Genomic DNA, 27,982 nt, shown 5'->3' on the forward strand with positions numbered 1-27,982 from the left:
CTGTTGCGAAATAAAAGGTGTAGGTGACCCCTGTCTTACTGAGCTTCACCAGACTTGCTGATGGCACAGCCCCAGAATGGCTGGAATGAACACAAGTTTGTATTTCTTCGAAGCACTGTTAAAGATGTGTGTGGCACAGAGTTTGCATTTAACGCCAGTTTTTATACATTTAACTAATAGGGAAAGCAAAACAAAAAACTTTACTCTGGAAACTAATCTAGAACTGACTACAACCACTAGAACTTTATTAGAGAGCAGGTATTATATCAGAAGCAGTCATGTATTTCAACACTGCAGCAGGTACAATCCAATACCCGTGTGCTAGGCTGCTTCTTTTTATCTTAGGATTGAACCTTTTACTGTGCCAAGACTTGGTTTCACTTAGAGTGTCACACTTCCCCTTGTCAAACAGAAAGTTGCAGATACGTCCACCCACCAGCCAAGAGTTAAAATTCATAATATCTCATGCTTGCTGCCTTGTTTTAGACAAGAGCTGAGGTTGTTACCATAAATTCAAACAGCACTGGAAATGGTAGCTTCACTTTCTTGCAATATGGGACCATGGCCTGCCAACACTACAGATCCTTTACCCTTTCAAAGTCTACATCTGATGTGCCTTATCATCTCAACAGGGCACTCAGAAGAGGAAAAAAAATAATAAAAAAAATAAAAAACAGATATTTAGATTTAGCTAATCTTTTACAAAATTTAAGGAACTCCCCAGAATGCTCTTTCAGGTGGAAACAAAATGGAAGTCAACCTGCAGAACATATACAACAGCCTCACGGTTAGAAGGGACTCTTGCACCAGAACAGATGCTTGATCCAATTATTTACTTTTAACTCAAAGTGCTTGGCTGATGGCAAAGCACCATGTTCATTTACTCCTTCTCTAAAGTGCTGAAACTGTGCCATCCAAGATGAACTGCTTGAAATGCAAGAAACTGACTTTGATTCAAGCATAGTAAACAGGAAAAAAATGGTGCTGAAAAGCCTGCCTTGAAACTCTAATGGCTCCTACAGCTACACTGCAGAAAGTCTGCCAGGAAACCACTTTTAAATTTTGTTCTCCGTTCAACTTTGCCCAAAGGTGAAAGTTTCTTTATAAAGCACAGTTCAAGTTTATTCATCTTCACGAAGTACAGCAAGAACCTGATTCAGCAAGACGCTGAATTTATGCAACAAAAAAAAGACAAGAGCTGAATCAAACCCTGAAGTCCTAGAGAGTCTCCTGTGTTACCTGCAGGTATCAAAGCCTCTGAATACTTAGACCTTTGCCAAATCTTCCAGTGTATTTTTTCCCTCACAGTTCAATTACATACACCAGGAATTATTATTATTATTAAAAAAAGAGGGCAAATGAATAGCTCAATCAACTATTTTTAGGTTACACTTTTCCTTCTTCCTTTTTTTTTTTTAAAGTAACGTGGAAATCTCACTACTAATTGAGGTACAGGACTACCAGTTTCAGAACAGCTGTTAGTGCCTGTGCATGTTCTAAAAGCTACGACATGCAGAAGGCAGATTATGACAGGAAGATGCTGGAAGATGCACTACATTAATGTATGGTATGCAACAAAATGGGCTCCTTGTACTTGTTTTATAGACTGTAAATACTGAATTTTTGCCACTTCACTTAGAAATTAAGGCGATTCCCACTAGACTAGAATCCTTTGCAGTCTCAAGTAGGAGAGAAGGATCTAAAAACTGCTGCTTGTCTTTCGGTATATTCTTGCCATCTCAAGATACTCTACGCTAATGTGATACTAACATGGCATTTCTGAAAAAGCTGCAGAAATTTCTGTATAGGCTTCAGTGTAAGACAAGCTACTGAAGTGGAAAATAAACTCTCGGGCTTATCCAAATGATGAGCAGAGAGCGTCAGCAGATACTTGTTCCAACGGATGTCACAAAGGTTCACCTAGAAAAATGATGCTGAATTGAGTTTCTATATTAAATATTCAGCTACTTGAAAGCTTACAGCTGCAGGTTCTGTTAAAAAGCAGCATTAACCATTTTGATATTGTTAAAAAGAGCTGAGCTGCAGGGAAAAGAAATTTTAAATGCCTGCAGCACTTCAAACATAAAACCTGACAAAGTTTCTGTATTATCCAATAGCCCAACTGAGATCACTTGAACAGAGCACAGTGGCTATGAGTATCGTAGACAACAGATCTAAACACAAAGGAAAACAGCACTTGATTCGTAACACCAATTGTATGCAGCGTATTGGTGGCCACATTTACTGGTACAAAACAAATTTCCAATGTGTATATTCTAGCTGAGGTTTATTTTCGACAGTAGCCAAATATGTATCAGCTGTACACTCAGCCAAATCAAAACAAGAGATGGAGATCACCAATACAAATCTGCAATAAACAAGAATTTGTTTTCAGAAAGGCAGACTGCTTCCTGCTGCCCAGTCGCTGCCAAATCCTAAAACCACTGTGTTCTATTACTCAAACTACAGAAAAAGATAAATACTCTCACAAGATACCTAAAAATGTTAGTATTGAGCAGTAATTTCTTCAGCAAATAGTGACAACCCACACACAACCCGTTAGGTATTTCTGGTTAATGAACAACTTTATCCTATGCTGTATTTTTAGGGCAGGCACTTTATAGCATGGTTTTCATTTCTTAACTGGCTTGTTAAAAACAGGTAGGGATTCAGCTTTACATGCAAAAAAAAAAAAAGTAAATTCAGCTACATGAAAAGCTAGTGGATCATACAGTCTTGCTGACATTGCTCTTCTGGCTTTCCCTGGGCCTTTCTGCACACATGTGCTTGGGCAGCTTCCAGGCTGCCCTTTTGCTATGAAGCTCCTGCTATGGGGGAAAGCTTGTCAGGCATCAGGCAGAGCCTCCACCACACAACAATCGGGTTCGAACAGTTGATTGGCATCACCTTGTCAGTCCGCCTTACTCTTAAAGCTGACACAAAACAGGGTAAGAGGCCAGGATGCCAAATCATGAGGATACCAGGAGAAAGGAGACCAAGGAACCAGACGCAGCTTAGGGGACAAAAGCCACATGGAAACACTAAAATCGGACAGGGACGGGGCCTGCGCTGGCAAACAAGAAGAACTGATCGTGCTTGCAGGCTGAACCCCCTCAGTGCCTACTGCTACGTTCGGCCGCCTCCAGCCACGCCTGTGTCAGAGCTCTGCTGTCAGCAGCCAAGCTCTGGCCTAAGGGTTGGCGTTGGCCGACGCGTGAGGCGCGGGGCCGCTACAGGCCCTACCCCAGTGGCCTGCCCAGCCTGCGCCTCCGCTGCAAACCTCTCGCAGCCCAGCTGACAGCAGTTACACCTACTTATCCTCCACCACTGCCCCACAGAATAAAAGATCCACATTTCTGACTGCACTGCACGTGCAGGCTAACACGAGGACTACTTTTATTGAGTTCTGATCAGCCACGACCTTCGCGGTGACACAAAAACCCGTGCTTCGCTCCTCAGCGGGCACGCAGCACTGGCAAAGCGCAGTTCTAGGTCAGGAGCACCTGATCTGGGACAACGAAGTAAACTTCTCAGACATCCAGCACACGGGTCCCAGCTTTCCACAGATTCTCACGAGAAGGCAAAAAAATAAAGTGAAGGAGTTACTTTTATTTATTTTTATTTTTTTCCCCACTAAAGAAAGGCGAAAATCCTACAGTGCTTTGGTGTTTAAGCGAGAAGTTTTAAAACAAAGCAAGCGTCCCTTTTCAACAAGGATAAGCTGACCTACACTTCAATAACATCACGCTTCAGGTCGTCATCCTGAGGTTGGATGACAACTCCCGAACTTGGGCAGATTCACACCGATCTCCAGCCGAGGTCTCTCTGTACATGCTCATCCAGAGGCACGCATGCTGGAGACTGCTTTGAGGAAGGCGCTCTGTTACACACACCAGCAATAAAGAGCAATTTGTTTTGTTTAGCACACAGCAGACTTAGCAGAATTAGAAATTCAGTCAAGAAAAAGGTCAGATGGCCAAGAAAACCAACCTTTAGAGAAGTAGCAAAGCAAACATCCACCTGTCATTTTCAAGATGAGACTGAGCAACTGCTTAACATATCACAGAAGATGCTCTGCAAACAGAAAATAGGTTTTTGTTTGCCTGCACTAGATTTTCAGTTTTCCTTGGCTTTGGGTGGCTGCTTTTTCTCTAGTCTGAGTGTATGCATAGACTGTTGTTTTCATCTCCACCTGCTGGTGTACCGTGCAGTCAGGCGGCAGTCAGACTGACGGCAGTAGTGCACTCACTAACTTTAAAGCCATCTGTGAATCATTGTGCCTTGCCGCCACTTGGGACACACTCACATTCAAATCCATCACCAAATGAAGACCTATTAGGTAACGCTTCTCTTCTTGTACTAAGCAGGAATCAAACACGATGTCTCTCTCCATGAAATTCGGATGTCGCTTACTGAGGGGCTAGTCTTCTCATCGCAGGACAGGCTAAAAGCCTTGCTCCTTCACACTGTTCTGGTCATCTCTTAACAAACTTCAGCACAAAACAACTTTCTGCCAGCTCAGATTCCTTGCCTGAGGCTCTCTGCTCCTGGCAACGCTTCCTCAGCCCTGCTTTGAACCATCTGTCTGGGAGCTCTTTGCTATTTTAGTTTAGTTACTCTGGACTGACTTTTTCAGTGTTTATAGCAGTCCACATAAAGGCAGTTTTTGGAGTCCAGCACAACGTGCTTGGCTGTAATTGTCTCCACCAAGCCCAAACGTGACCTCTGTGAAGACCCTACCTCAGCTGTGGTATGTCAGGTCTCTGGTGCATGACAGCAGCTAGTGCCCACCAGCAAAGCCAAGAATGAGTATGAAAGCTGTTGGCTGCACCTTATTTAGTCTGTCCTCCCTATGCCGAGTTTCTCTGGTCTCCTGAAGTACACTAGTGCTTCTGTAGGGTAGCCAGTTTCCCTACAATCATAAAAGCACAGTCTAAAATTGGTTATATATTAGTCTGAACTTTATACTGGGAGTTGTGAAACAAAAAGGTTTATAAACATGCACTACGCAGATATAATTTCATCAAAGAGATACGATGACTTGGTCCCTGACTTCGCAGGAACACACAACTGAAGGAGGACTCACACCAAAAAAAGAACAGGAACCGACTCAGAGAAAGATGTATGTGACCTGAAAACAGCTACTAGAGCAACAGATACAACTCGATAACTTTTCTCGTGATGGTGTACTGAGACAACGAAACGTTACATGCAGTGCTGGGAATTAACTTGCTTCATCATTCAGAAATACTTGCCAGAAACTGGAACAGCAGGGCCTACTTAGCAAGCATTCCCATTTACTAGACGAGATCTTGGTGATACACTGCAAGTTGTTAGGTTTGCCTTAGTTTTGCCACTTGTCAGGCTGCTCTACCACCAGGAACTCCATATGAAATCTCAGTCAGCAAGCTGTCTTATGCCACAGACAAGTCAATCTCACTCCAATGTAGTCTCATACTAGAGGCTTACACTCTTACTGCACTACAAGGAGAACATGACTAGTGGAGATCTTAGGGCCATAATATAAAACCCCTTCCCCCAAACAGATCCAGGCTGTTGGATTTTGTATAGAGGTCAGGATCTGTAACTTCTGCTTTCAGCTCCTCATCCACAGTGCACTTTGGTAACAAGGAAAACAAAATTCACTGCAGCAAACTACGAGCTGCAGGGAAGTCACTTATCTGAACATCTACAGCTAGTGAATCATTTAACAGGGCAAATGGCTGCCTTTTACTATCATTTGAGCTTTCTGCCCATATCTTTACCAATTACATGGGCTTCCTTCAGATAAACCTACGTAGTCCAAGTGAAGATTAAGCCCTTCCTGCTCCAAAAAGGTGACAATTTTAAAATGCATTTCAGAGTTTGAGAAAGCTAATACTTCTAAAATTAAGCAATACAAAAGCTACCACAACTCTTAGTCACCAGACAGTGCTAGCCACTTCCAGTTGAAGGCTGCTGTGCTGGAAGGGTTGCGATCAGCAGTGCAAAGTCCAGCAGTGGCTGGTCACGAGCAGCATTCGCAGGGATCAATAGCGGGGCCAACACTGTTTAGTGTCTTCATGAACACTGTGGAAAAAAGACCTCAGCAAGCCTAGTGTCCTCTGCAAATGCTGGGCGGGGGCGGCAGGGCAGAGGGCAGGGCTGCTGTAAGAGGGACAGCTGCAGAAACCATCGGGCCATTCAGCAAAGGCAAGCACAAAGCCAGCGCCTTTGGAAGTCTCCTGCTCCAGGAAACGCTGGGGCTGGCCAAACACAAAACAAGCTTTGCAGAAAAGGACATCTGGGTTCTGGTATGGGAAAAAAATAATGATGATTTGTCAGCAGCATTCACTTCTGCAGCAATGAAGGTCAACTGCACACTGGGCTGCAGTGGCAAGACTGGAACCAGCAGGGTGAGGAAAGCAAAAGCACTTGGGAGAATAAATCAGCTTCAGCTTTCAGTCCCTGGCATGAGACAGACACCAACGTACCTGAGCACGGCCAGCAAAGCCCGTTCAAGGCAGCCAGGGGCCTGGAGCACATAGCACACAGAGGGGCTGAGAGAACCAGGCTGACTCAGCCTCGAGGAGGACAGGGGGGCATTGCTGCTGTTTTCAGCTTCCTAATGGAACAGTACAGAGAAGACACAGCCAGACTCCTCTGAGGTGCCACAGTGAGAGGCATCAGACACCGGCTGCTACAAGTGAAATTCTAATTAGAAAAGATGAAAAATAATTTCACTCTGAAAACAGTCAGCCACTGGACCAGGTGTCCAACGGCCCAACAAAGCTAAAGCTGTTGGATCTCCATCCTCAGACGCTAAATTCAGGTGGGCAGGGCCCTCAGCGACCTGCCCGAGCTGGCCCTGCTTTGAGCTGCAGAGCAGGCAGTATTACTCTACGATCCTCTTCAGGTTACTGTGCTCAAACCAGCAGCAGCTGAAGCTTGTTCCAAACGTGAGCCTTCACTTACACAGCTGTCTTCTGGAAGATAAGGTTCTCCAAAACTCAAACATGGGCTGCCACAGAAACAGCAAGAATGAATCGTTACTTTGAAGTTCTAAGGAGAAGTCTAGAGTACTACAGAGAAACCTGGTGTGACAATATCTTTTGACAAAACAGCAGCAGATTAATTAGAAGGACTAAAAGAAAGGTAAGGTGACAGGTAGCACACCACATACATTGAGAAGCTGAAACTCCAGACACTGCAGAGAAACACAAAAAGCTGCACAGCCCAATGGCTTGCAAGATGAATGTAAAGGAAAGCGGAAAGCCCCACTGAAAACACACAAAATTAAAAAAAATAATAATAAATCAGTCATTCTTTCTGGCTAAACAGTACTGGTAAAAAGACAACTTCTCATAATAAATATCAATTTAATGAAGAGTAACACCCTGAAAAACTAAAACAAAAGGATGCTCTGAGGGGAAATTTTAGGCTTATGCTTTGTTAATAAGTATTTAGGTCTTGGTATTAAGAGAACAGCCCTAATATTTTGGAATTCAATGGTACTGTCAATGATTTGATAATAAACCAATTACAAATCATCCTATTACCAATGCACAGAAGACAATTCCTCCTTGCTGGACAACTGAAGTACTCTGCTATGATTCAACAGTTAGCAGCAAAAAATAATAATTATATTTTGGCATTTAAAACAACATTCAAGTTCATTCTAGAAAATACCCAGGCTTCTCATTCCCCAAAATACAAATAAGTGGGTAAAAGTGAAATTCAGAGGTGCTCTGCAGGGCTGGCAATGGCAACACCCACAAATTTGTTTCTTCTTCTCAAACACCAGAAGGAAAACAGTAAGGGATGCTGAAACACACCTTACTCCAAAAAAAACTCACTGGACAATTAGCAGCACTTCGTGAAGAAGCACTGTCCCCCAGCTACTGAAGATGAATGCAGCTCCTCGCGTTCCAAGTACCACCGTATGTAGAATCTGAGTTTCCTTGCTGGTACTGGGTGGACTCATTTTGACCGTGCACGCCAAAAAAACAGAAGTTACCTTGTTCTGCAGACGCTATTCCATCACATCAGCTCTAGCATTTGAGTACTTGACATGAGGAACACGGGAACGTTCTGGCTGCTCCCCCGCGGCTCTGGGGCCAGCAGAGCTCCACACCCACCCCCAGGCCCCTTTCCCCCAGCTCGCCTCCCGCTGCAGGGAGGCCCGGGGCAGGCTGGGGCTGCACTGAGCGGTGGGTGGCACGGGCAGGGGCTCTCCTTAGAGGGCACAGCTAATTGTGATTGAACAGCTTCCTGCACAGCAATCGTACAGTGGAAGCTTCTACACGTCCCATCAGTTAACTGACAGCATAAAAAGCCACTTCCTAAAATCAATGCTGCATTTAGCTAATTAGATTTTTCAAGTCATGTTAGCTAATTAGATTTTTCCAAGTCACAGCTGCTTTTCATGCAATAATCAAAATCAACACTTCACCCAAATTTGATAATATACAATTAATATACACATGCAGATGCTTCCACACCATTATCATACACTCTCATCACTTCTCCACTATGTAAAGTGGAAAAGGGAGGAAAAATAACACTGGAAATGTTGTCATTCATTAATTTGTGATTAACTAGGGTGAGAGAGTGCTTAGACCTGTGTAGACAACTTAAGACCCATAAGACGGCGCCTCAGATTGATGAAGACAGCAGGAGGTTCCTTTACGGGAAGCCGGTTCCACCTGTCTCAGGACTGTAAATGCTTTCTGATAAGAGACCCCACCAAAAGTGCCTCAAAAGGAAAGTGATGTTTACAGACACTCATCACTCCCTACTGCTCTATTTTTGATGAAAATTACTGGGGGAAGACCACGCAGCTTCCTGTAGAGGCTGCTTCTTCCACTCCAGCTACAAACAGACGTGGTAGCAATGTTTATGCCCATATCAGATCTGCCATGATAACAGATTTCTGGTGCTGTTCCCCTTGCAACAGAGCGGGATCGAAGCCAGGTAGAGAGGACCCAAACACAAATACGCGTTGACTCTTTCAGCCGCTTAGTGCATGTGAAGTACAGGCCGGTACCAAAACCGGACGCTTTTGACTGCAGCCACAAAATTACTGCCGAAGGAGGCAAGCACACAGTCCTGCACCACGGCTGCCATAAGATCCTTTCTCCTTCTTCCAGAAGAAATGGGAAGCAGCTGGGTGGGCGTGGTGGGGATGGGAAAAATCGCAAACTCATTCATAAGCCAGCCCATGCCGCTCCCATCGCAGCCTGCTTCCAGGACCAGCGGGGGTCTCTGGGGGTGGACACCGGCCGTGAGGAGAAGGGCAGCGCAGCGAGTGCCTACAGCAGGAGAACCCCTGCCTTCACCGGCAGGGCACGGCCGAGGGTCCAGGCCCTGCTGGCTTTGGGAGCACGGCAGGACCCAGGAGGCGGCCTGGGCGCCTAAAGACTGCGGAGAAGACGCAGGTAAGCACCTGCCCGGACCCAACCCCCCAGCCGCCCCTCGCCGCTCCCGGCCCCGCCGCTCGCCCCCCGCCGCGGGGAGGCCGTGCCGGAGGGGTCCCCTCACCTGCTGCTGGATCTTCCCGTCCTCGGTGACCACCCAGTGCGTGGTGGCGGCGGCGGGCCGCGGCCCCGAGGCCAGCAGCGAGCAGAGGCCGAGCGCCCAGCCGGAGAAGACCCACGCCCGCCCCAGCCCACCCCGCCCGGACGCCGCAGCCGCCGCCATCTTCCCCAATCCCGGCCTGCCCGCGCCACCCGGAACCGGATCCGCCCGCGCCGCCATTTTGGGAGGGGGAGCGGGGCGGGGCGGGGCGCGCCTCCCGCTGAGGCCCTCCCGGCTCTCCTCAGGCGGGGCCGAGGAAGCCCGAGCTGCTTCTGTCCTACCCCGGGCGACTGCGTCCACATCACCACGAGAAGTACCCGCCCTGCAGCAGCCGCACCTTGTCCCAGCCCCAACTAGGATCTTCCTAATTCGCTTTTGCTTATTCTGCTTTACTGTTAAGTTCGCAATTGAGCTGCTAATGGTTCTGTTTCTTAAAGAGACCAGACTTCCCAGAGCCTGTTAAACAGTAGAACTCATCTGTAACAGAAACCCACTGCATATAGTTGAGATGAAACTCTACACATGCAGTCACAGTGATTAGCTAATGCAAGGGCTTGTGTTTCATTAAGGATACCGAATAGGTTCCCACAAATACAAGTTACTTACTGCTGCCGAAGTTTTCACCATAGCACATTGCTCATTTCACCGAATAAAAGAGGTTGTTACTCCAAGCCACTATTGCTCTATCATAAGATACTAATAAATTTTATTGCACTGTCAACATCTAGGAGATAGAATAAGACAATGTCTCCTTTTCACATGATACATTCCCAAATAAAATATAATAAGTCTATTAGACATGCAACTTCTGAATATTTAAATTACTGTCCATAATTTTGCATTTAAGTTGAATTATTCAGAAATTGAAACAGCTAACACAGTGTTGGTAAGTATTTCTTGGTGGTAAACAGCTCAATACATCTATAGCAATCTAAGGAGTAAGTCACTAAAACAAAAGGTACCACAGTACCCTTTTACTAAGCCACCACAACACGTTGTAGAGTAACTGTGAAACAATGAGCCAAACAAAATTACAAAATGAATTTATTCCAAAAGCGTAAGGGAACATTTACAATTCAACAAGATGGTAAACAGGTGTCTCCACAAGAACTCACTGCATTAAAATTAAATATGAAACTAGGGAAGAAATTTCTAACTACTTCTGAAACTACAAGAACTTTGCACATCACCTCTGAAAAACAGGAATCCTGTAAAGGAAACTCACTCAAAACTCAGTGAAAGAACAAGCTGCTAGTACCTGGTTATTAGTCTAAACACAAGCTACGCTTAGGCTTTGCGATAACATTCTTAAATCCCCTCAAAACACAAATTATAGCAACAAGTGCAAAATGTCTTTTTTTTTTTCTTCTTCTTCTTCTTCAGTGGAAGCCTATTACCTATCCATTGCCTGTTTTCAGAGGGACACTTTGATCTCTTGAATTTGTACTTGAAAACTCTCTGCCAAGTTTGTTGGTTTTAGTGACAAATCTGAGTTCAGCAGCTGGCATGTAATCAGAAACAAAGTAAGCTCATATGTCCTGGAATGTCCAAAGTTTGCTGCCTACTGCTCCAGAGTTGAGCCAAAACAGACTTCAAATTTAGTCAACAACTTCTCTAACTTCGACATAGTTTTGGTATTCTGTCCTTTTGACTGCAGTGATAAATGTCAATGTTAATGAAGACACCTGAATCAGATTTACAAGCAAATACAAATGGAACTAGGTGGCAGAACATCACTTTCAGGCATTTGTGTGTGGATATCAAATGGCTGCAGGAAAAAAAAGGAGAATCAGAAAATTCTTCATCCTTCTAAAGCCTAAGCTATTTTACATCAACACGCCCTGGAACACTTTTTAAAAATTGTCTTCCTCTGCCCCAACTTCTTTTTACTACCAGCTAACCCCTTTACAATGTTGAGTGACCTGAGAAGTAAAAATTTTAAGTGGTGAGAATAAAAAAAAAGCATTGTGCTCTTACATTGTATTTTCTGGGTGTATACCAGTAAATAAGAATCCCAAGTTGCTATGAAAAAAAATAGCATGGAATTGTTAATTTTTCCACTTAAATTTAACTACATGCTGGAATTTTTCAATGTTACCCAAAATACAATTTTATTTATATATTTTTAAATGCAACTGTATTGGTAAAAAGACAAAACAAAACTGAAAAACAATCCTTGAGTGCCAACTAACCCAGAAATCGGCAAAACACAGAAAAGAGCCAGGTACTGCTACAGTCCAGCTCCAGTCTATGAAGCTTAATCACTGCATCAATCTCTATCCATTCCTGAAATAATTCTACTCATTTATTATTTTTTTTCCTGTTCATTTACTGTAATTTCATGGCATAAGTATATGCACATATTCATATTCAACATTAAAAGTTCCTTTGCAAAACACCACTTTTGCATTACAATGCACGGAGAAGAGTAAGATGTGCAAAACAAAAAAAACACCACATTCTCCACATCTCTAAGGAAAAGGACTGCTTCATGCTACAAGCAAAATAGATTTCCAATCATGCTGCAAACTTCAGAAAACCAGCATGTCTCTCAGTCAAGTCCATTATAATAAGTAAATAAAATCAAATTTAACAATAGTACTCTTCTCCACATATTGCAAAATATGGTTACAGATGAGGAAAGGATTACTTCAGCTGCTAAGCTTATCTGACATGTATCTCTGTAATCATGCCTTTCCTGTCCATTACTTAATACATGAACTCAATTACGTAGTTTGTTATGCAGTAGCTGATTTTTAGGTTAATATACAAACAATTAAGATGTAGCTTTTGATAAGACATCTATGCTCTTTTCCAATTTTGAATAAATCCTGAAGACACTTCAAAAATAAGAACCCAAAACTGCTGACTGTAAGCATCCAAAAATACAGCTGTAGTTTCACTATGGACAAGTTGTAGTCCGTTAGAAAAGTAGATCATACATACAAAGGTATAAAGAACATTTAAGTCAGTCCTAGTGGAAGGCAGTCCTTGAAGGAAACAATATTCCAAGCAATCTTTTGCTGAGTAGTACTTTTACGTTAGCCCATTGGGGCTGGGGAAGATACAACGGTCTACTCAGTAGATTCTTCCTCGACTACGATTGCCACGTCCTCCCCAGCCTCTTCCTCGTCCACCCCGGAAACCACCTCTTTGCTCTGAAACAGAAATTAAAACTTTGTTCATGCATGCTGATCAAAATTAAACAGTAATAACTGCAGGCTGACTTAAGTCTCTGAGGTTAATCTTGCTTATTACAAGATCTCAGAGTTGCACCCTGATGGGCAACAGACCCTACTAAACGTAAAACAATGTCAACAGAGCTAGCCTCTCTAAGCTAAACACAGTCTTCCTGTATACTAGGATACAGGGCTGTCCTATTATTTCAGAAGCACTTTTGAACAAATCCGTCTTCACAGAATTGAAAATTGAGCTGTAAATAACTTCAGTAGCTCATCCTTCTGTCCAATAACACCACGTTGATCTTCACATTTGCCTGACTCACTCCTAGTGATTTTATAAAAATGATGGCAAACCACAACTTCGTCAGTCTGTCGTTTCCTATCCTTAAGTTACATCAGCGTACTTGAGTTTCTTCGTTGGGCTTGTGTCTCACTATATACAAATTGAGAATCTTAAGCATAGCTGGATACCACACGAACTATTTGTATACTGTGGAAAATTTTTGTTTCTCTTTGTCAAAAACAAATTTGATCAGAGTGAAAAAAGCACAAAACATTTTGTTAAAGTTTCTTGGGATTTGTTTGAAAGTATTATCAAACTCTCTCATTCCCCGTCCATGATTTTTCTTCACGTACAGCCTTAAAATACAGGTCATATTAATCTACAAATAGAACCATGGGAACAACTCTGACTAGAAAAAGTTTTTCCAAGCTGCTTAACTTACCGTAAGAAAAACTACCCAGGTTGCTACTGTATTTTCCACTGGGAGGATTATATATCTGCCTGGCATCCCTTTTTGGTCCTGCCGAAGCTTTCTTTGGAGGTGAACTTGAGGTTGTATCTTCACTTGTTCTTTTTTGACTGATGGAAGAAAACAAAAACAGATCATTTCACCCCTGTGGCAACAAGTACAGCAACAGTAGCTGTTCAGCCTCAAAGACCAACAGTTGTAAACGAGCGACAGCTAATGAAGATGCCCTGAATAATACTTCAGAAGAGGAAGTAAACTAATCTCCAGTCGATTCAGTCTATTGCATCCCTAAAGCAAGAGTAAGATATCATACCACAGCCTTAATTCCTTTCAGGATGGGTGTTATTTTTGGTTGTGAAACTTTTAGCTCATGCACCGTATACGTTATCCATACGCAGCTTGAGATATTTATCTTGCGAACAGCAAAAGTTAACACACCTTTTTTCATTTTATCTATATATTTATATATATAAATATTGTATTTTTCATGAAAAACCTCTTACCTTGCATCTGCCTTCTGTACTGGTTTCCAGGACAGTGTGACTGTACTTTTGTAAGAAGGAGGAATGTGGAAGAGATCCTGTGGAGACAAAATTGGATAGTTTATTTTACAGTTAAACCCATGTCAACTGTACTCCAAAATTTTAGGTATCTGTAGAGGCTCCAGAATAGCACTTATCTTCCAACAATTTTAAAACCAAAACCTTTTAACTCCTATGGCACAGTAAGAAGGCAACAGTAGCTAACTGTCTTACCTTGCTGTCTTAGTTCCATATACTTTAGTAGGAAATTCAAATGAAATTTATGTTACCAGAATAGTAATTGCAATTACTTATACTGCAACTACACAGTCTTTCTCTACCTCTGCATGTAAAACATCTTTTAATGAACTACGATGGCTATACATCTGATATCCCAGCTAACGTAGTTAAAAATAAAAAAGGCTTCTCGAAAGCATAGGCAATATTTAGTTTATGGTCCCATATTGAAGATAGGAGATGAGAAACGAAGCAATACAGGCCACCTAGGGAAATCAGTGGAGTTCTTAAAGGGTGGCTAGAAGAAATCAGAAGGTTTCAGGGGCTATGCACAGAAATGGCTTTCTACAGCCCATCTCTCCTAAACTCTTTGGAGAAAAGAGCTCTGTATAGGAGGCTTGCTTTGCCTCCTCCTTCCATCTGCTTGTACCTCTTTGAACTTGCGTCTCCCTACCATGGCAGAAAAGGGAAATAAAAGGGAAAGACAACTCAGCCAAAATCCAGAGACCCCTAAAGCAAGGTTTTCTGCTCCGGCTCCTAACTGCTGATGCTAAGAAGGGCCTTGACACCCTCTACCAACAGCAGCAAAGGCTCAGAAGTTTGCTTAAACAGCATGTCCATTTCTGCTTCAGGTACGGTGAAGCAGACAGCATCCTGAGCTGAATAACAAAGACTAATTTATTAATACAAGTTGATTCAAATCTATTCCTTTTTTCTCTGTAGGTTTCTCTACTGTGTGAATTTACTCCATCATGTTAATACTTACCTTGATTAAAACATTGATGTTATTGGTTATTTTCAAAGCAACCACTTTGATCTTGTTCTGTAAAAAAAAATAAAAATAAATTAAAAATACAAGAACACCACTACTGAATACCTTCCATTCTATTACTTTAAATTATATCAACTGCATTTCATGAAGTTATAACATTAAACTGACTGCTATTCAGTGAACTACCGTAGCAATAGTGAAAGGTGTGCACACTTCCAAGAATACGTGACAACTGTTTTTTAGGCTTCCAGCAGTTCTATACTAGCTAGTGGCTTGTAACGTTCCAGTGTATTTCCCACTCTCAATTTTTCCCAACATATAAAACTTCCTCCTTCAAAGCAAAACGCAGAGCACAGCTAAGTGAAATACATATGGTTGTGCAGAGTGGCTTAACAAAATTACCAAAAACTAACAGATCTTTTTAGCTTGCAGAACTCAGCATCAGTTATGACGCAGCTGCACATGAAGTTTTCCTCACTCCCTCCTCCAGAAGTGGCACACTGACAATGACATCACCAGTGATGGGGCCACAACACACACTGATCTGACATCCACTCAGGTCTATAGAACAATGGACAAACAAGAGTGCAATTTAAACACAGTTTAATACTAGCAGTTCAAACACATTTTTCTGTAGGCAAACTCACTTTTTGGTATTTTCAACACACAAGGCACTGCCCAGCAACACAACAGTGTCAATACCCACAGGCACTAACACTTAACTGTGTTACTTCCAGCTCAACGCTTGTTCAGAAATCTACAACTAACACTGCAACTTTCCTGCTTAGAAATTTAAAAGACTGCTGCATGAAATCAGGAATAACAAGTGCATACTTCTGCTATCAGGCTGCAGTTACATCATTATGAACCACTTTAAAAAATAGCAGGAGTAATGCTCAGGAAAGCTCTGACTGTTCAGTGTAAGGAATAATCCAACCAGATACTCAATCATTATCTCAACCGCAGCCTTAATAGAGCTTCAGTATCATTCAAAGCCTTCCTGATGATCTGGAACCTAACCAATCTGCAGAACTCACCCCAAGTTGAAGGGGATGAGGTGTCAAGTTTTTAATCACAGTCCCCAATACCTAGCAACGTTTTCAGCTTCTCTGAATGATAACCCGTAATCTCTTACTTCAGATCTGACAGCATCCAGAAACACAAAGTTCAGGAGTTTGGTATTAATGTTAAATGAATTTTAATAATTAACTATAAGCGTACATGCAGAAAAGTAAAAAACACATCTTTGAAGTAAGCCTAGTACACAAGCTGAGTTCTTATCAGTCATCCAAAATATCGACAACTTAAGTATGTTTAAATGGAAAATGGTAATGATGTTAAAGTATTATTCCCTTAATCTGTTTGCATGCTAACAACAGATGTTAGCCTGTTAATTTGCACCAACGGTTACTTCTGTAGGCTCAATCAGAAAATCAGAATTCTTACACAATACTTACCTCCTCTGTTTTCAAGGCCTCTCCTGTTTTTCCTTGGAGCGCTAGACGAAGCTGTCGAATATACACCTGCAACCCTCGAGCAAAATACTGTAGCCTAAAAAGTTTAAGAACAAGATGTTATTTGCATATATTCCTATTAAGAAAAAAAAGCATAACCAAAGAAAGTTGTAATCTTTTTTTCTTCCCTTGAAGAAAAATGGTGAGAAGTAGTCTTCTACCAATCTGATTTGTGCTTCTGTAGCATCCAGACACTAATAATTCATAAATTCATACTTCCTAACAGAACTCAAACACCCACCCCTAGCACCCCTAGACAATTACCTGATTTTAAAGTCTTTCAATTTCTCTGCATTCAACTTGGCTGTGAGGAAGTCTGGAAGTTTACGACCTAACTGATGGAAGCTATACAGCAGACACTCCACGTAACTGAACTGCAACTTGGGCTCTTCATTGCTAGCATTTTCCCCGTTCTCTGCTTCCTCTGGAGGAAGTGGCATATACTCCTAATGAACAGAAAGAAGAAACAAATAGATGAGGCACGCTTACATGGACTGGCGGTTCTCCTGCAGTGTACATACTGGTGGCTTTATTCCTGCTGACAATTCAAGAAGTATTCCCAGTATTCCCCATCCTTGTACTAACAGGATCAGGTGCTGCACAAAATCCTGGTGCAGGTGGTTTGCCTACACTCACGCCACTTCACACCCCCTGACTAGGAGGAAATATGGTAGTGCTGCTACTACAGAAAGCAACAAAGGACTGCACCAGTGCTTCTGAAAGAGTGCTGCCTTTGCTTACGATGAGCAGCACAGATACAGTGTTTGATGCAATCCAGCATGAGTCTCATCGGTTTAGAATTTAAGAAGTAACAAAACCACAAGTATACTGAACGAAAACCATTATGCAGCTAACAGCATACCTTCCTCTATATCTAGAAGGGCTCTGAATTGCAAATTATGTTTTTCCTCGAATCATGGACAACACTATTTGTGATACAGCCACATTCAAAAAAGGATAAATAGATTAACGGATAAAAATAACTTGTTTTGCTGTTCATTTTAGTCTTTTACCTAAGTAAAAATTGAATTAGTCTTACCAGTAATTTATCAAACAACTTCTTCAAGTTTGATTCAAGCTTTTCCATATCTCCACAAAATGAACTCATTTCCGCAAGAAGCTTCAAAACCTAGACATAAGGATAGCTGTTTTTTTTAATGTGTTAAAAGATATGTATGGAGGCTTAACTTCCAAACTAAAAAGAGATTATTATATCATTACGGCTGGCATAGAAGAGGTCAGCTATTAAAAAACCCTAATCCTCAGGAAAGAATACAAGGAAGAACATGCCTAGTCTGTTCTCCACGTCTCCAGACATAATTAAACCCCAGAAACATGGGTGTCGCTGTCTAATCCCAACAAGCACCATTAATCAACAAGCGAACAAAAACCTTGACAACTCATGCCTGCAGCATAGCTCACCTTCGCAGTGAGACTCACAAAGATCGAACTGCAGCTGCAGCAATGATTAATGTAACCAAAATTGCAGACATTAAACCACTCCCTTAGGAGACTAAATTAGCACAAGCCATGCAACAATCATTTCAGTAAATGCTACATGCTTAAAAAAAATTGACGGTAATATAAAGATGATTACACTGCTCTACTTATTCTAGCTGTGTCTTAAAAGCCTGGGACAAACGACGCATGCTTTAAAAGGCAATGCTCAGTCAGGCCTCAATACAGCAAACATCTTTTTCTAGCGTAGCTGGTTCTCCTCCAGTACAGATGCATATTTGTTAGGATTGAAAAGGACTGTAACCTTCGCTTACCTCTAACTGGATATCAACACCCTCCACTGGAGTAGTCAAAGAACCGAGGTTCGGAAGCACGTGCTCACAGAAGTAAGTAACAAATTTTGTGGAATGAACGTTCTTCTGCAAAAAACACCATGCTTTATTCAGGCTGCTCTGAGTTTGAGTGAGTTAAATGTTTTTCCCCCATCACTCTCCCAGCCTCGTAAATGCCCACCACACAGCTATACCTTAAGGCTTTATTAAACTTCTCTTTAACTCTGAAATGCAGAGACCCTGCCAGGTAGCTTAAGCTCAGAAGCAGTCTGCAACAGGGGCTGAAAAGATTGCCTAAAACCTGAAAATAGACCTTTACATGCTGCAATTGCCTGGCACTGGACTTGTATTAATCAAACATACATACATGAACCTAGTGTGAGAATCTTGTCATAATTAACTATGATGTCTTAAATTTGAAAGAAGATGTTGAAGACGAGAATACACAAAAGCTCTTTGTATTCACAGGCGTAAAGGGTGCTTTCTAACAATCTAATACATTAAAAGGTAAAGGTGGAGAAGTACTGGTACACTGTCACTCTAACATAAACATTCAGAACACTGAAGAGAGAGGAGCTACAGCTATTAACTTCCCACAATATTCCTCACACAAAACAAATAAATACATACTGAGAAGAGCGGCACTGCCTGCCGAGTACACTGTAGAAGTCTGTCCACGCAGTCTGGGTCAGAGGGATTGAATGTTTGCTCCAGGTCAGCTTGTTCGGCTACCAGCTCCACTAGTTGCTGCCTCCCACTTACTGTCTGTAAGCTTTTCAATCCAGACAGTATTTTCATGAACAGAACAAATTCCTCGCCTGTCACATCTTCCAGCACCTTAGCAAAACACCAGAAAACATAATTCCATTGTGGTAATTTGCAAACCTCCAAGTCAAACCTACTTGATTTGAAAAGATAAAGTGTGCGGTTATGTAATATTTAAATTATCTCCTAGTTATTTAAAAACAAAAGGTTAAAGGAACTCAGGAAAACATTCACTATGATTGTACACATCTCCAAATTAAATAACTGCCATCACATCGTGCATAGATAACATTTTTCTTCAACAGTAACCTTAGGACAAATTTTCTTATCTAACAAAATTGTATGTTTCAAGCAGAATAAATCTTAAATGAGTATCTACTTGACTGACTGTCTTAATACTTTCTGCATTTTTTCAGCTTAGGGAATGCACTGGAATCTCATGAAATCCAAAAAGGACAAATGCCAAGTCCCGCACGTGGGATGAACCAACTTCCCTGCACCTGCACCTGCAGGGAACGGGCTGTCTGTGGAACTGCCCGGCTGCAAAGGCCCTGAGCATCCTGGGGACTGGAGGCTGATGAACACTGTCCTGGACCGTGACAAAGCCATAGCCAATAGATTGAGGGAATCAAGCAGATTGAGGATTCTCCTTCACTAGGCTCTCATTAGACCAAACCGAGAACACTACACCTAGTCGTGGGTCTTCTGCCATGAGGAAGTTGTTGATAAGCTTTGGAATTTCAGCCATGAAGATATCAGTGTCTGGAGCACACAACCTATAAGGAGAACTTAAGGGAACTAGGCTTTTTCAGCCTACAGGGAAAAAGTTGTGATGGGGAGATGAGGTACCTGACAGCAATATTCCAATACTTCAAAGAACATGACCAAGACTACAAACCAGGCTCTTTACTGAGGTGCATGGGGAGAGAAAAAGACAACGGTACAAAACTGAAATGGGAGACTCTAACTGGATAAAAAAAATTTCACTTCAGGGACAATTGAACATTAGTACTAATTGCCCAAGAAGGTTGGAAAATCTCCATCCTTAGAGGTGTTCAACACCCAGCTGGACAAAGCACTGAGAAATCTGATCTGAATTAACTAAGCAGGATTCACAGAAATGACTCATCTTTCCAGTGTGCATGATTCTATGATTCTAATAAAAGTGGCTTTTACAAAATGAGAAAAGCCTAGTATTATTTTATTGTCCCCACAAAAAACATTTCAAACTTTGAACTGTAGCAGAACAGGAAAACTAGACAATTGTAATTTATACAATGCTCAACCCTATGTGTGATTTTAAACAAACAGACCTCCAAAATATCACCAGTGATAAAAGATTGTTTAATAATACTTAAGTTTATAGTAAAATAAGACACTCACCTTCTTTGATTCGGATAATATGAACTCTTCGACCTCCTTTGTCAACACCTCCTCAGGCAGGGTTTTCAGTTTTGTAGAGAGGAACTTGATAGCCCTCTCTCTCACAATATCCTCCCCCTGAAGAATTTGACTGAATAAGCCTCCCAACGTCCCTGAACAGAGAACAAATCAGGTAACACAAATTATTTTAAAAGTTAGGAGCTGAGCCTTCAACACATTAGAAAGCAATTTCCTACTGTAAGACTCCATGAAACATTTTAAGATAATTTTCACGTCTTTTGACCTAAGAAACTGCAGTCTTTTATTGGTCCGCATAATTCAGATCCACAACTGTTGAGAATTTCAGTATCATTTGCAAAACAAACCAATGAGTACGTCTCTAACTTTTGCATTGTACTAAGATACAAATTTGGGTCCTGCTCTCATCCCATGAGACTGGGAAGTATTAATAAAAGACATTTAAAGAAAAATGTGTCCTTTACCTTTAGCATCCATCTTAAAGATACTGAGCAATGCATTGTTGACCAAATTGAATTCTGCAGAATCATCTGAAGAGAGAAAAAAACCTCACTTACATATCCTTGAAAGGCAAACAAACATAGAAAAACAGAAAGATTTCTGGTATCATACAAGAAGAATTCTATCTTCAGCATTATTAACAACATAACTTGTGCTCAAACTACTATTAGACTGAGGAAGTAGAAACCCACGATTACGAAAGCTGGAAGCCAAAGAAAAACCTATCTGTCATTTCATCTTCCCCCTCTTGCCCCCATAGCTTCAATATTACAAACTTGATAGGACTGAAAACCTAAAGCAAAGTTTTAATTCCATTTGTTTGGTCATTGTAAGGAACAGTTGAATAAACAAGCTCACTTTTACTAGATTAAAGTAAATAAGTTAACTTCTTTTTAATCTACAGAATTCCTAGATGGAAGAAACAATTCGCCTTGAACTAAATGGAGAAATGTACATGTTCCTAAAAACTATGTTTCTTCTGAGGAGCAAATCTGTAGAGACGTAAGCATGCATTTTTAATATAATTTGGAACATGTAATATTTAGCACTCCAAAAGCATACTGAAATATAAAAAATACATACTGTATATGAAATTCTGAACTAAGTATTTTGTACAAAAAATGTACTGCATCAAAGAAAATGCCTTTTTTTTTTTTTTTAAGGTTCCTGAATTAGAAATCCAATAGCTCTCAGTTGGAAGGCAGTTTCCTGTAGACTACAACTGCGTATTTTTTTTGTCTACAAACGCTTTTAGACAACTTGAATGAAAATAAAAGTCTGAGATATAAAAAAAAGATTTTCAATTTAGATTCGATTAATTAGCGAAACTAGTAGCATAATTGGACAGCAAACATAAAAGAGGAGAGAAAGAACAGAAGCAGGACATGAAATCCACTGGGACAGGCAGCTTTGTAACAAACTAATGAATCAACAAAAAATGTTTTACAGAACAAAACTGCATACATTTCTAGGCGTGCACAAGTAGATCAGCCAAGACACTACCGATGTCTCCTACCTGACTGTAGAAGCTGGGTCAGTATGTCTGCTACCCGGGGAAGATTATCTCCGGTGGCAAACTGAGGCAATTCCTTAATTGCCTGGCGCCGGATCTGTTGAAATTGTCAGTAGCATGAAAAGAAAAATTAAAAAATGATTACAAAAAAATCAGGCAATTCAACTGCCATATGAAGTTTGACAAAAACAAACAAACAAACAAACCACCACCAACAAAAACAGAGAAAGACCACATTTTTTTAACAACCCTATGGTTTTCAGGTGCAAATGAAATTTTCTTGTCTCTAGCAAGATTTATTAGAATCCATTACCATGAAGTGCTTTGAAAGGAAAAATGTAAGATATTCAAAGAAACCATATCTCAGCTTTTTTTTTTCCCTGCAGAGATAGTCCATTGATCAATGATGGGGGTGCAAAGTCAAATGAAAACGGATTTATCTTCCCATACCATCACACAGTAGATTTTTCTATTGCAGGAATACACTAACAGTCTTGTATCTTTCAGTCTTCCAAAGACCAACCTTCCTCTCCCTCTCCAAAGACACAGGTTAAGGGAAAACAAAACAAAGCAAAAAAGCAAACAACAACAACAAAAAAAGGAATAGCAAAATATAAATCAACATATCAACTCTCTACAAGGTTCCAGTCCTTATTCTTACAGAAACATCTTCATCCTCACAGAGGTCCAACTGGGCATTGATAGCTGAGTCAGCTAATTCAGGAAAATGCTTGAAGAACTTAGGAATGAACTGGGCTGCAAGTCTCTTTTCCTTGGCACCTCCTTTCACACCATCCAAGATCGCCTGGTAAGCATCCTTATGCTAAAAGAGGAAAAACAGAACACACAAATAGAAAAATCTTGGGGTAATCTCAAGACAAAGAAAGGATTTTTTTCTCTCCTGTTTACTGCGTCTATTTAAGTGAACTATATTATACAAGCTTTATACAAAGAAATATATTTCTCTCAGAGCAATTTCTCTCATTAATCTAGTAAAATTCGCCTCGACTGACTGTACTGTTATTCGGTTTCTCTATCTGTTCAAGTGCTTACTGTTCAAACTGTTAGGGCTAACAGCTCTTGCACGCCACTTGTGATTAGATTAGTGTAGACCAAAGGAATTACACGATCACCTTCTTCACTGAGCTTAGGCATTTTTTCAAGGAGTTTTTGCCTTCTGTCTGCTTTTTTATTGTTTCTTAAGCAAAGGCTACCTCTCCCAGCAAGCGTACTGGAACAAATCATGAGTGATTTTTAACACATATTGCTCTAAAGCATCTTTGGCATGTTTGAGCAGTTGACTTGAATTGAGGTAAAGGAGTTCTTAACACATCTGTTAACAGAAACTGGATGCAATAAATAAGTAAACAACAAAAAATGAATCTCCAGTTGAATTGCAGAAATAAACACTTCAGCAAAAGAGTAGAAAAATCTCTAGCAGCTCCAACTAGAAATGCACAGGCATTTCTGATTTTGTGCGTGCAGGACTTGAGACTTCTGAATAAATTCAATATTTGTTGTGGTTACAGATGTGCTTCATAGAATCACAGAGTGGTCTGGATTAGAAGGAACCTTAAAGATCATCTAGTTCTACCCCCCTGCCATGGGTAGGGATACCTCCCACTAGAAATAGAAGTCAGTGTTGTTAGGATGCTGGCAGAAATCAGAACATTCTACCATTAATTTTCCTCATCGTTGTGAAAAAAACGTTTTAGACAATGTGTCCCAACTGGAACAGTAGCATCAACAACACAGGATGCTTTCCTTTATTTGCACCAAATTTCCCAGAGCCACATGTATCGCACCCCCATTCCACATAAAAGTTCACTCACAGCAAGTGAAGACACTGATTTACAAAGCAGTATGCTGCACTAATTCCCTTTACAGTAAGCTGCATTGTAATGTTCAGTACCAGTGCTGCTGAAACACTCCCTACACCATTCTGGCACCTATCTGTGGAGCCAGATTCTGAACTGGATTGGGACACTGATCTGGAAGAAAAATAAATGAGGATAAAAATGGTTGGTTTTCAGCTCATCCACACCCGCATCCAGTTTGCTCTGTAGCCGTGCCTTCACGGCACGCTCAACAGCATGGGCAGGAATGCGCCAGCACAAACTAGCAATGAAATACATATTGTCATGGCTACTGGTTCTGAGGCTGCACATTAAGAATGACCTTTTGGGGAACAAATTACTTAAACCTAATACGTACTTAAAAAGTGTCCAAACAGCAACTGAAATTGAGTAGCCTGGAGTACCCTGTGTTCCATTAATTCGTATTACTGCACACTCATTGTTCCTAAGACACAGTTCAGGCAGAAGTTTGTTTTACCTTATACTTAGCAGCAATGAATGGTCAAGAAGAAAAGTAGGCAAGTGCAGAAAATGAGCGATCCTTTATTTTTGCACATTTCCTCCCAATCTGTAACATATGAATGTCCTAAGCCCAGAGTCCAGACCCTTGTTTTTAGTAACTAAAAATTGACCTCTCATCCATTAATTACTCTAAATCAGCTCTTTGACTGATTTATACTCTATAACACCCCATGACAAGTTTAACAAGGTGTTATAAAGTATGTCTTCCTCATTATTCTAAACCACTTCCTGGTAGTTTTTTTTTTTTTTTTTGACGTCACCTTCATTCTGCCATTGAGGTATACTCATCCTACCTTTGTTCTTTTCTCAACCAAAACACTTTTAGTAGCTGAGTATTTCTGGTGTTTTAAATTATTCCACTTAATGTCATAGTTCCAGTTGTCCCCTTGCCCTTCTCATGTTCAAAGTTTCCTTTCTGAGGCAACGTGACTATGATTTTTTACAGTGAGAAATCACATTCATAGGGATATTAAAAGATAATAAAATCATAAGTGGGATAAAATCAACGAATAAGGAACAATTACTCATGGCTTCTCAAAATGCAAAAATTAGACATCAAATAAGATTAAGAAATGACAAGTTCAAAGAAGGTAATTTCTTCACAAAGGTTAATGAAATAACAGAACATTTTGGCATAGAACATTCATACGCCAGAAATATAACCAGATAAAAGAAGTGCCAGAGAAGTTTGCTGAAGAACAATCTAGCATGAACTCAAGGGGTCTCTCCCTGACTCTGGAAGCCCGTAAGCTGTAAAGAAATAAAAGTCAGGAGAGCACACCAGGAACCATCATTCTAAACTTGCCCTGCTCTTACCCTGAGAGGTTCGGAGACACCTGGCATTGATCCCTGCCACGAGCAGCATTCTCAGCTCTCCTGGAGCTCATCTATCTCACACTCCTATTCCTATCTTATGAGAGTTACCCATACTCATGAAAATGATGAGGGACTACACATTTGTAAAAGAGTGCGCTAACAGCACCTATTTTATTCTGCATCTCTCCCCACAGATCTCAGCATTTTAGTTCAATTTTTTGGTTGCCTCTAAGCTGCTGTTTTTGTTGGACTGCCTGCAATGTTGGGGGAAAGTCACACAAAGTGAGCAGACCCGAATTAAGACTAAACTAACTTTAAAAGCAACCAACCAGCAACAAAGCCCTATTATTTGTTTTCTTAAAGAACTGTCCACATAACCTTGTGTACTAGCATGTGGTTGACAATCCACTGCTAGATAAAAAAAAAAACAAAACCCAAACTCCTTCCCTACCTATGTACATTATGACAAAAACGTAATGATAAAAAAACACTTCTACTACTTTTTTGGATAACCATTAAATAGCATGAGCGCCTCATGCAATTAAAAAATCAGTTTTAATTAAGGAAAATATTTTGGAATTGCTAATATACTAAGGCATCCCCGTGTTTGGTGAATTCAATATCGGTGGCGCTGAGCCGCAGCTCTTGCTAGGATTTTACCAGTCTCCTTCGGTGGTGAGAACCATTCTTAAGTGAAAACAAGGCTGCGAGGAGCTACCACCCGGTAACACCTTCACCTTCCCCCCCCAGTTTAGTTCCTTCAAGAGCCCTTTAGCGGAATCACCGCCGCCCCAGCCCCGCACGGCCCCCGCTCCCCCGCAAGGCCGGAACCCGGCGGGCCGAGCTCGCCGCCCCGGCGAGCAGCACCCTGCGGCCACCCTGCGGCCACCCCGCCGCCACCTGCCCGTCCCCACCCCGCAGGGCCGCCCCCGCAAGCCGTGCCGAGGCCCTGCAGGCGGGCAGCCCCCTGCCCGGCCCGGCCCGCGGCGCCACTCGAGCCCCAGGCCCGGCGAGGCCCTGCAGGCCGCATCCCCGCCGCACCTGCCCCGCCGTCTCGGTGGCGTCGGCCAGGATGCCGTAGTTGCGGTAGAGCTCCTCGACGGTGGGCATGGCGCGGCGGGCACGGGGAAGGGGCACAGCCGCCGCTGACACCGAGGCCGCCGCTGACACCGAGGCCGCCGCCGCCGCTCCGCGCAGGCCGCCGCCGTCAGCACCAGCGAGGAGGGAGGCGCAGAGCGGCCGCGGTGGCGGGGGCCGCGCGGCGCCCCCTGCAGGACCGGCGTAATAAAATGAAATGAAATAAAATAAAATAAAATAAAACCGGCTGGGGGGAGCTCGGCTTGAACGAGGACGTTTTGTATACAGTCATAAAATATACATGCGTATGTTCATAAAATCGGCGGTGCCCAACATATCACACCGACTCCAGAAGGGGGCGTCAAGAGCGCTTAATTAGACCCCAAAGGGGCATAATTAAGAAACTGGTCTCAGGGAAAGAGCGACTGGCAAGGGTCTGGGAGTGACACAAAGGAGACTCGGTGTCCCAGGTTGGGCCTGGGGTGCTGTGGCAGCAGGTTGCAGCACCCTGCGAAGGTGGTGGGTGTTGTGGGTGTGCAGCCTCGTGGGGCTCCAGCAAAGCTTCAGCCTGCTTGAGGAGGAAGGAAAGCAAACGACTGGGAGACTTGTGGCATGGGAAGCTTCTCTGAGAGAGAAATCCATTCTGGGTAGAAATCAGACCCATTTGTATCATGCAGACCTAAGAGGGTGTATGGCACCACCACTCTGGCATCCTGTAGGTGCTGTTAATTTTGGTCTTCCTGCTGAGAGAGCCAACAGATAATGATGTTTCTTGGTTTCCTTTATTTTTTGTAAAGAAAAAAAAAAGATTTCTCACATCAGTTCCCACCTTTGCAGCCACTTCCCTCTTTCCCAGACTATTTTTCACTTTCTCCATAGATAAGCTGCCCCTCAGTTTCCCATTTTATCTTCCTGGGAGCTCCCTTCAGGCTGTCCCCGGCCCTCAGGTGCCTAGCTGCAGCCCCAGGGATGCCCTGTGTCCCCAGCCAGCGCCTCCAGGCCATGGGTGTCAATCTCTGCACCTGCTGCCAGCTGGGCAGCCATTTTCCTCTCTCAGTGTTTTGCCGCCATTTTGTGAGGCCTGCCTGGCCCTGGTCTCAGTCAGCAGCCGGGGCACCCTGCTCCTTTTCTGGGTGTGCATTCTTGCTCAGGAACCTCTTGTTTACCTTTTGCAGCCTTTCTTTTTTTCTGTATTATTTCACTTTTCTTCTCCTCATTTTTCTGATTTCTCTTTTCCCACAGTTACCCTTAGGATCGTAGAATCACGGAATCATTAAGGTTGGAAAAGACCTCCAAGATCATCTGGTCCAACCATCACCCTAAGCATCAACCATGTCCCTAAGCTCCATGTCCAACCTTTCCTTAAACAACCCCAGGGACGGTGACTCCACCACCTCTCTGGGCAACCTGTTCCAATGCCTGACAACTCTTTCTTTTCTGAGGAGAAGTTTCCTCATTTCCAACCTAAACCTCCCCTGGTGCAACTTGAGGCCATTCCCTCTAGGCCTATCACTAGTTATCTGTGAGAAGAGGCCAACCCCAGTGCTGCAGAACGTCCTTGTTAGTTGTAGAGAGTTGTAGAGGTAGTTGTAGAGAGCATTACGGTCTCCCCTGAGCCTCCTCTTCCTCAGACTATACCATCCCAGCTCCCTCAGCCGCTCCTCATAGGACTTGTGTTCCAGGCCCCTCACCAGCTTTGTAGCCCTTAT

At 42.3% G+C, this 27,982-nt stretch overlaps 2 protein-coding genes across 2 annotated transcripts in view; both read right to left on the bottom strand.

The window, feature by feature from the left end:
• Window positions 1-9,761, bottom strand: part of TTC17 (tetratricopeptide repeat domain 17) — a 58,954-nt gene extending 49,193 nt beyond the window's left edge. Inside the window, exon 1 of the mRNA XM_080594565.1 lies at window positions 9,520-9,761. Coding sequence (XP_080450691.1) covers window positions 9,520-9,735 — 216 coding nt within the window. The 5' untranslated portion in view covers window positions 9,736-9,761. The remainder of the gene's footprint in view (window positions 1-9,519) is intronic.
• An 821-nt stretch (window positions 9,762-10,582) lies between these two features.
• Window positions 10,583-26,452, bottom strand: API5 (apoptosis inhibitor 5). Its single transcript, XM_080594604.1, has 14 exons — window positions 26,238-26,452; window positions 22,664-22,825; window positions 22,006-22,099; window positions 20,954-21,019; window positions 20,472-20,623; window positions 18,954-19,160; window positions 18,306-18,410; window positions 17,573-17,662; window positions 16,798-16,979; window positions 16,477-16,570; window positions 15,014-15,070; window positions 13,993-14,069; window positions 13,463-13,599; window positions 10,583-12,713 (listed from the first exon to the last, which is right to left on the bottom strand). The coding sequence occupies exons 1-14, from the start codon at window positions 26,304-26,306 to the stop codon at window positions 12,634-12,636; spliced, it is 1,572 nt and encodes a 523-aa protein (XP_080450730.1). The 5' UTR covers window positions 26,307-26,452; the 3' UTR covers window positions 10,583-12,633.
• Between the last annotated feature and the right edge of the window lie 1,530 nt (window positions 26,453-27,982).

The sequence above is a fragment of the Anser brachyrhynchus genome, assembly GCF_964034855.1.
Source record: "Anser brachyrhynchus genome assembly, chromosome: 5".
NCBI lineage: Eukaryota > Metazoa > Chordata > Aves > Anseriformes > Anatidae > Anser > Anser brachyrhynchus.

Excerpts from the sequence above, each read along its gene's own strand:
- API5 (XM_080594604.1), bottom strand. The coding sequence starts at position 26,306 with ATGCCCACCGTCGAGGAGCTCTACCGCAACTACGGCATCCTGGCCGAC. Across the intron at positions 22,100-22,663 it reads GTGAGGATGAAGATGTTTCT|ATCCGGCGCCAGGCAATTAA; the intron begins GTAAGAATAAGG and ends CAATTTCAACAG. Across the intron at positions 18,411-18,953 it reads AGGCAGTGCCGCTCTTCTCA|AAGAACGTTCATTCCACAAA; the intron begins GTATGTATTTAT and ends TGTTTTTTGCAG.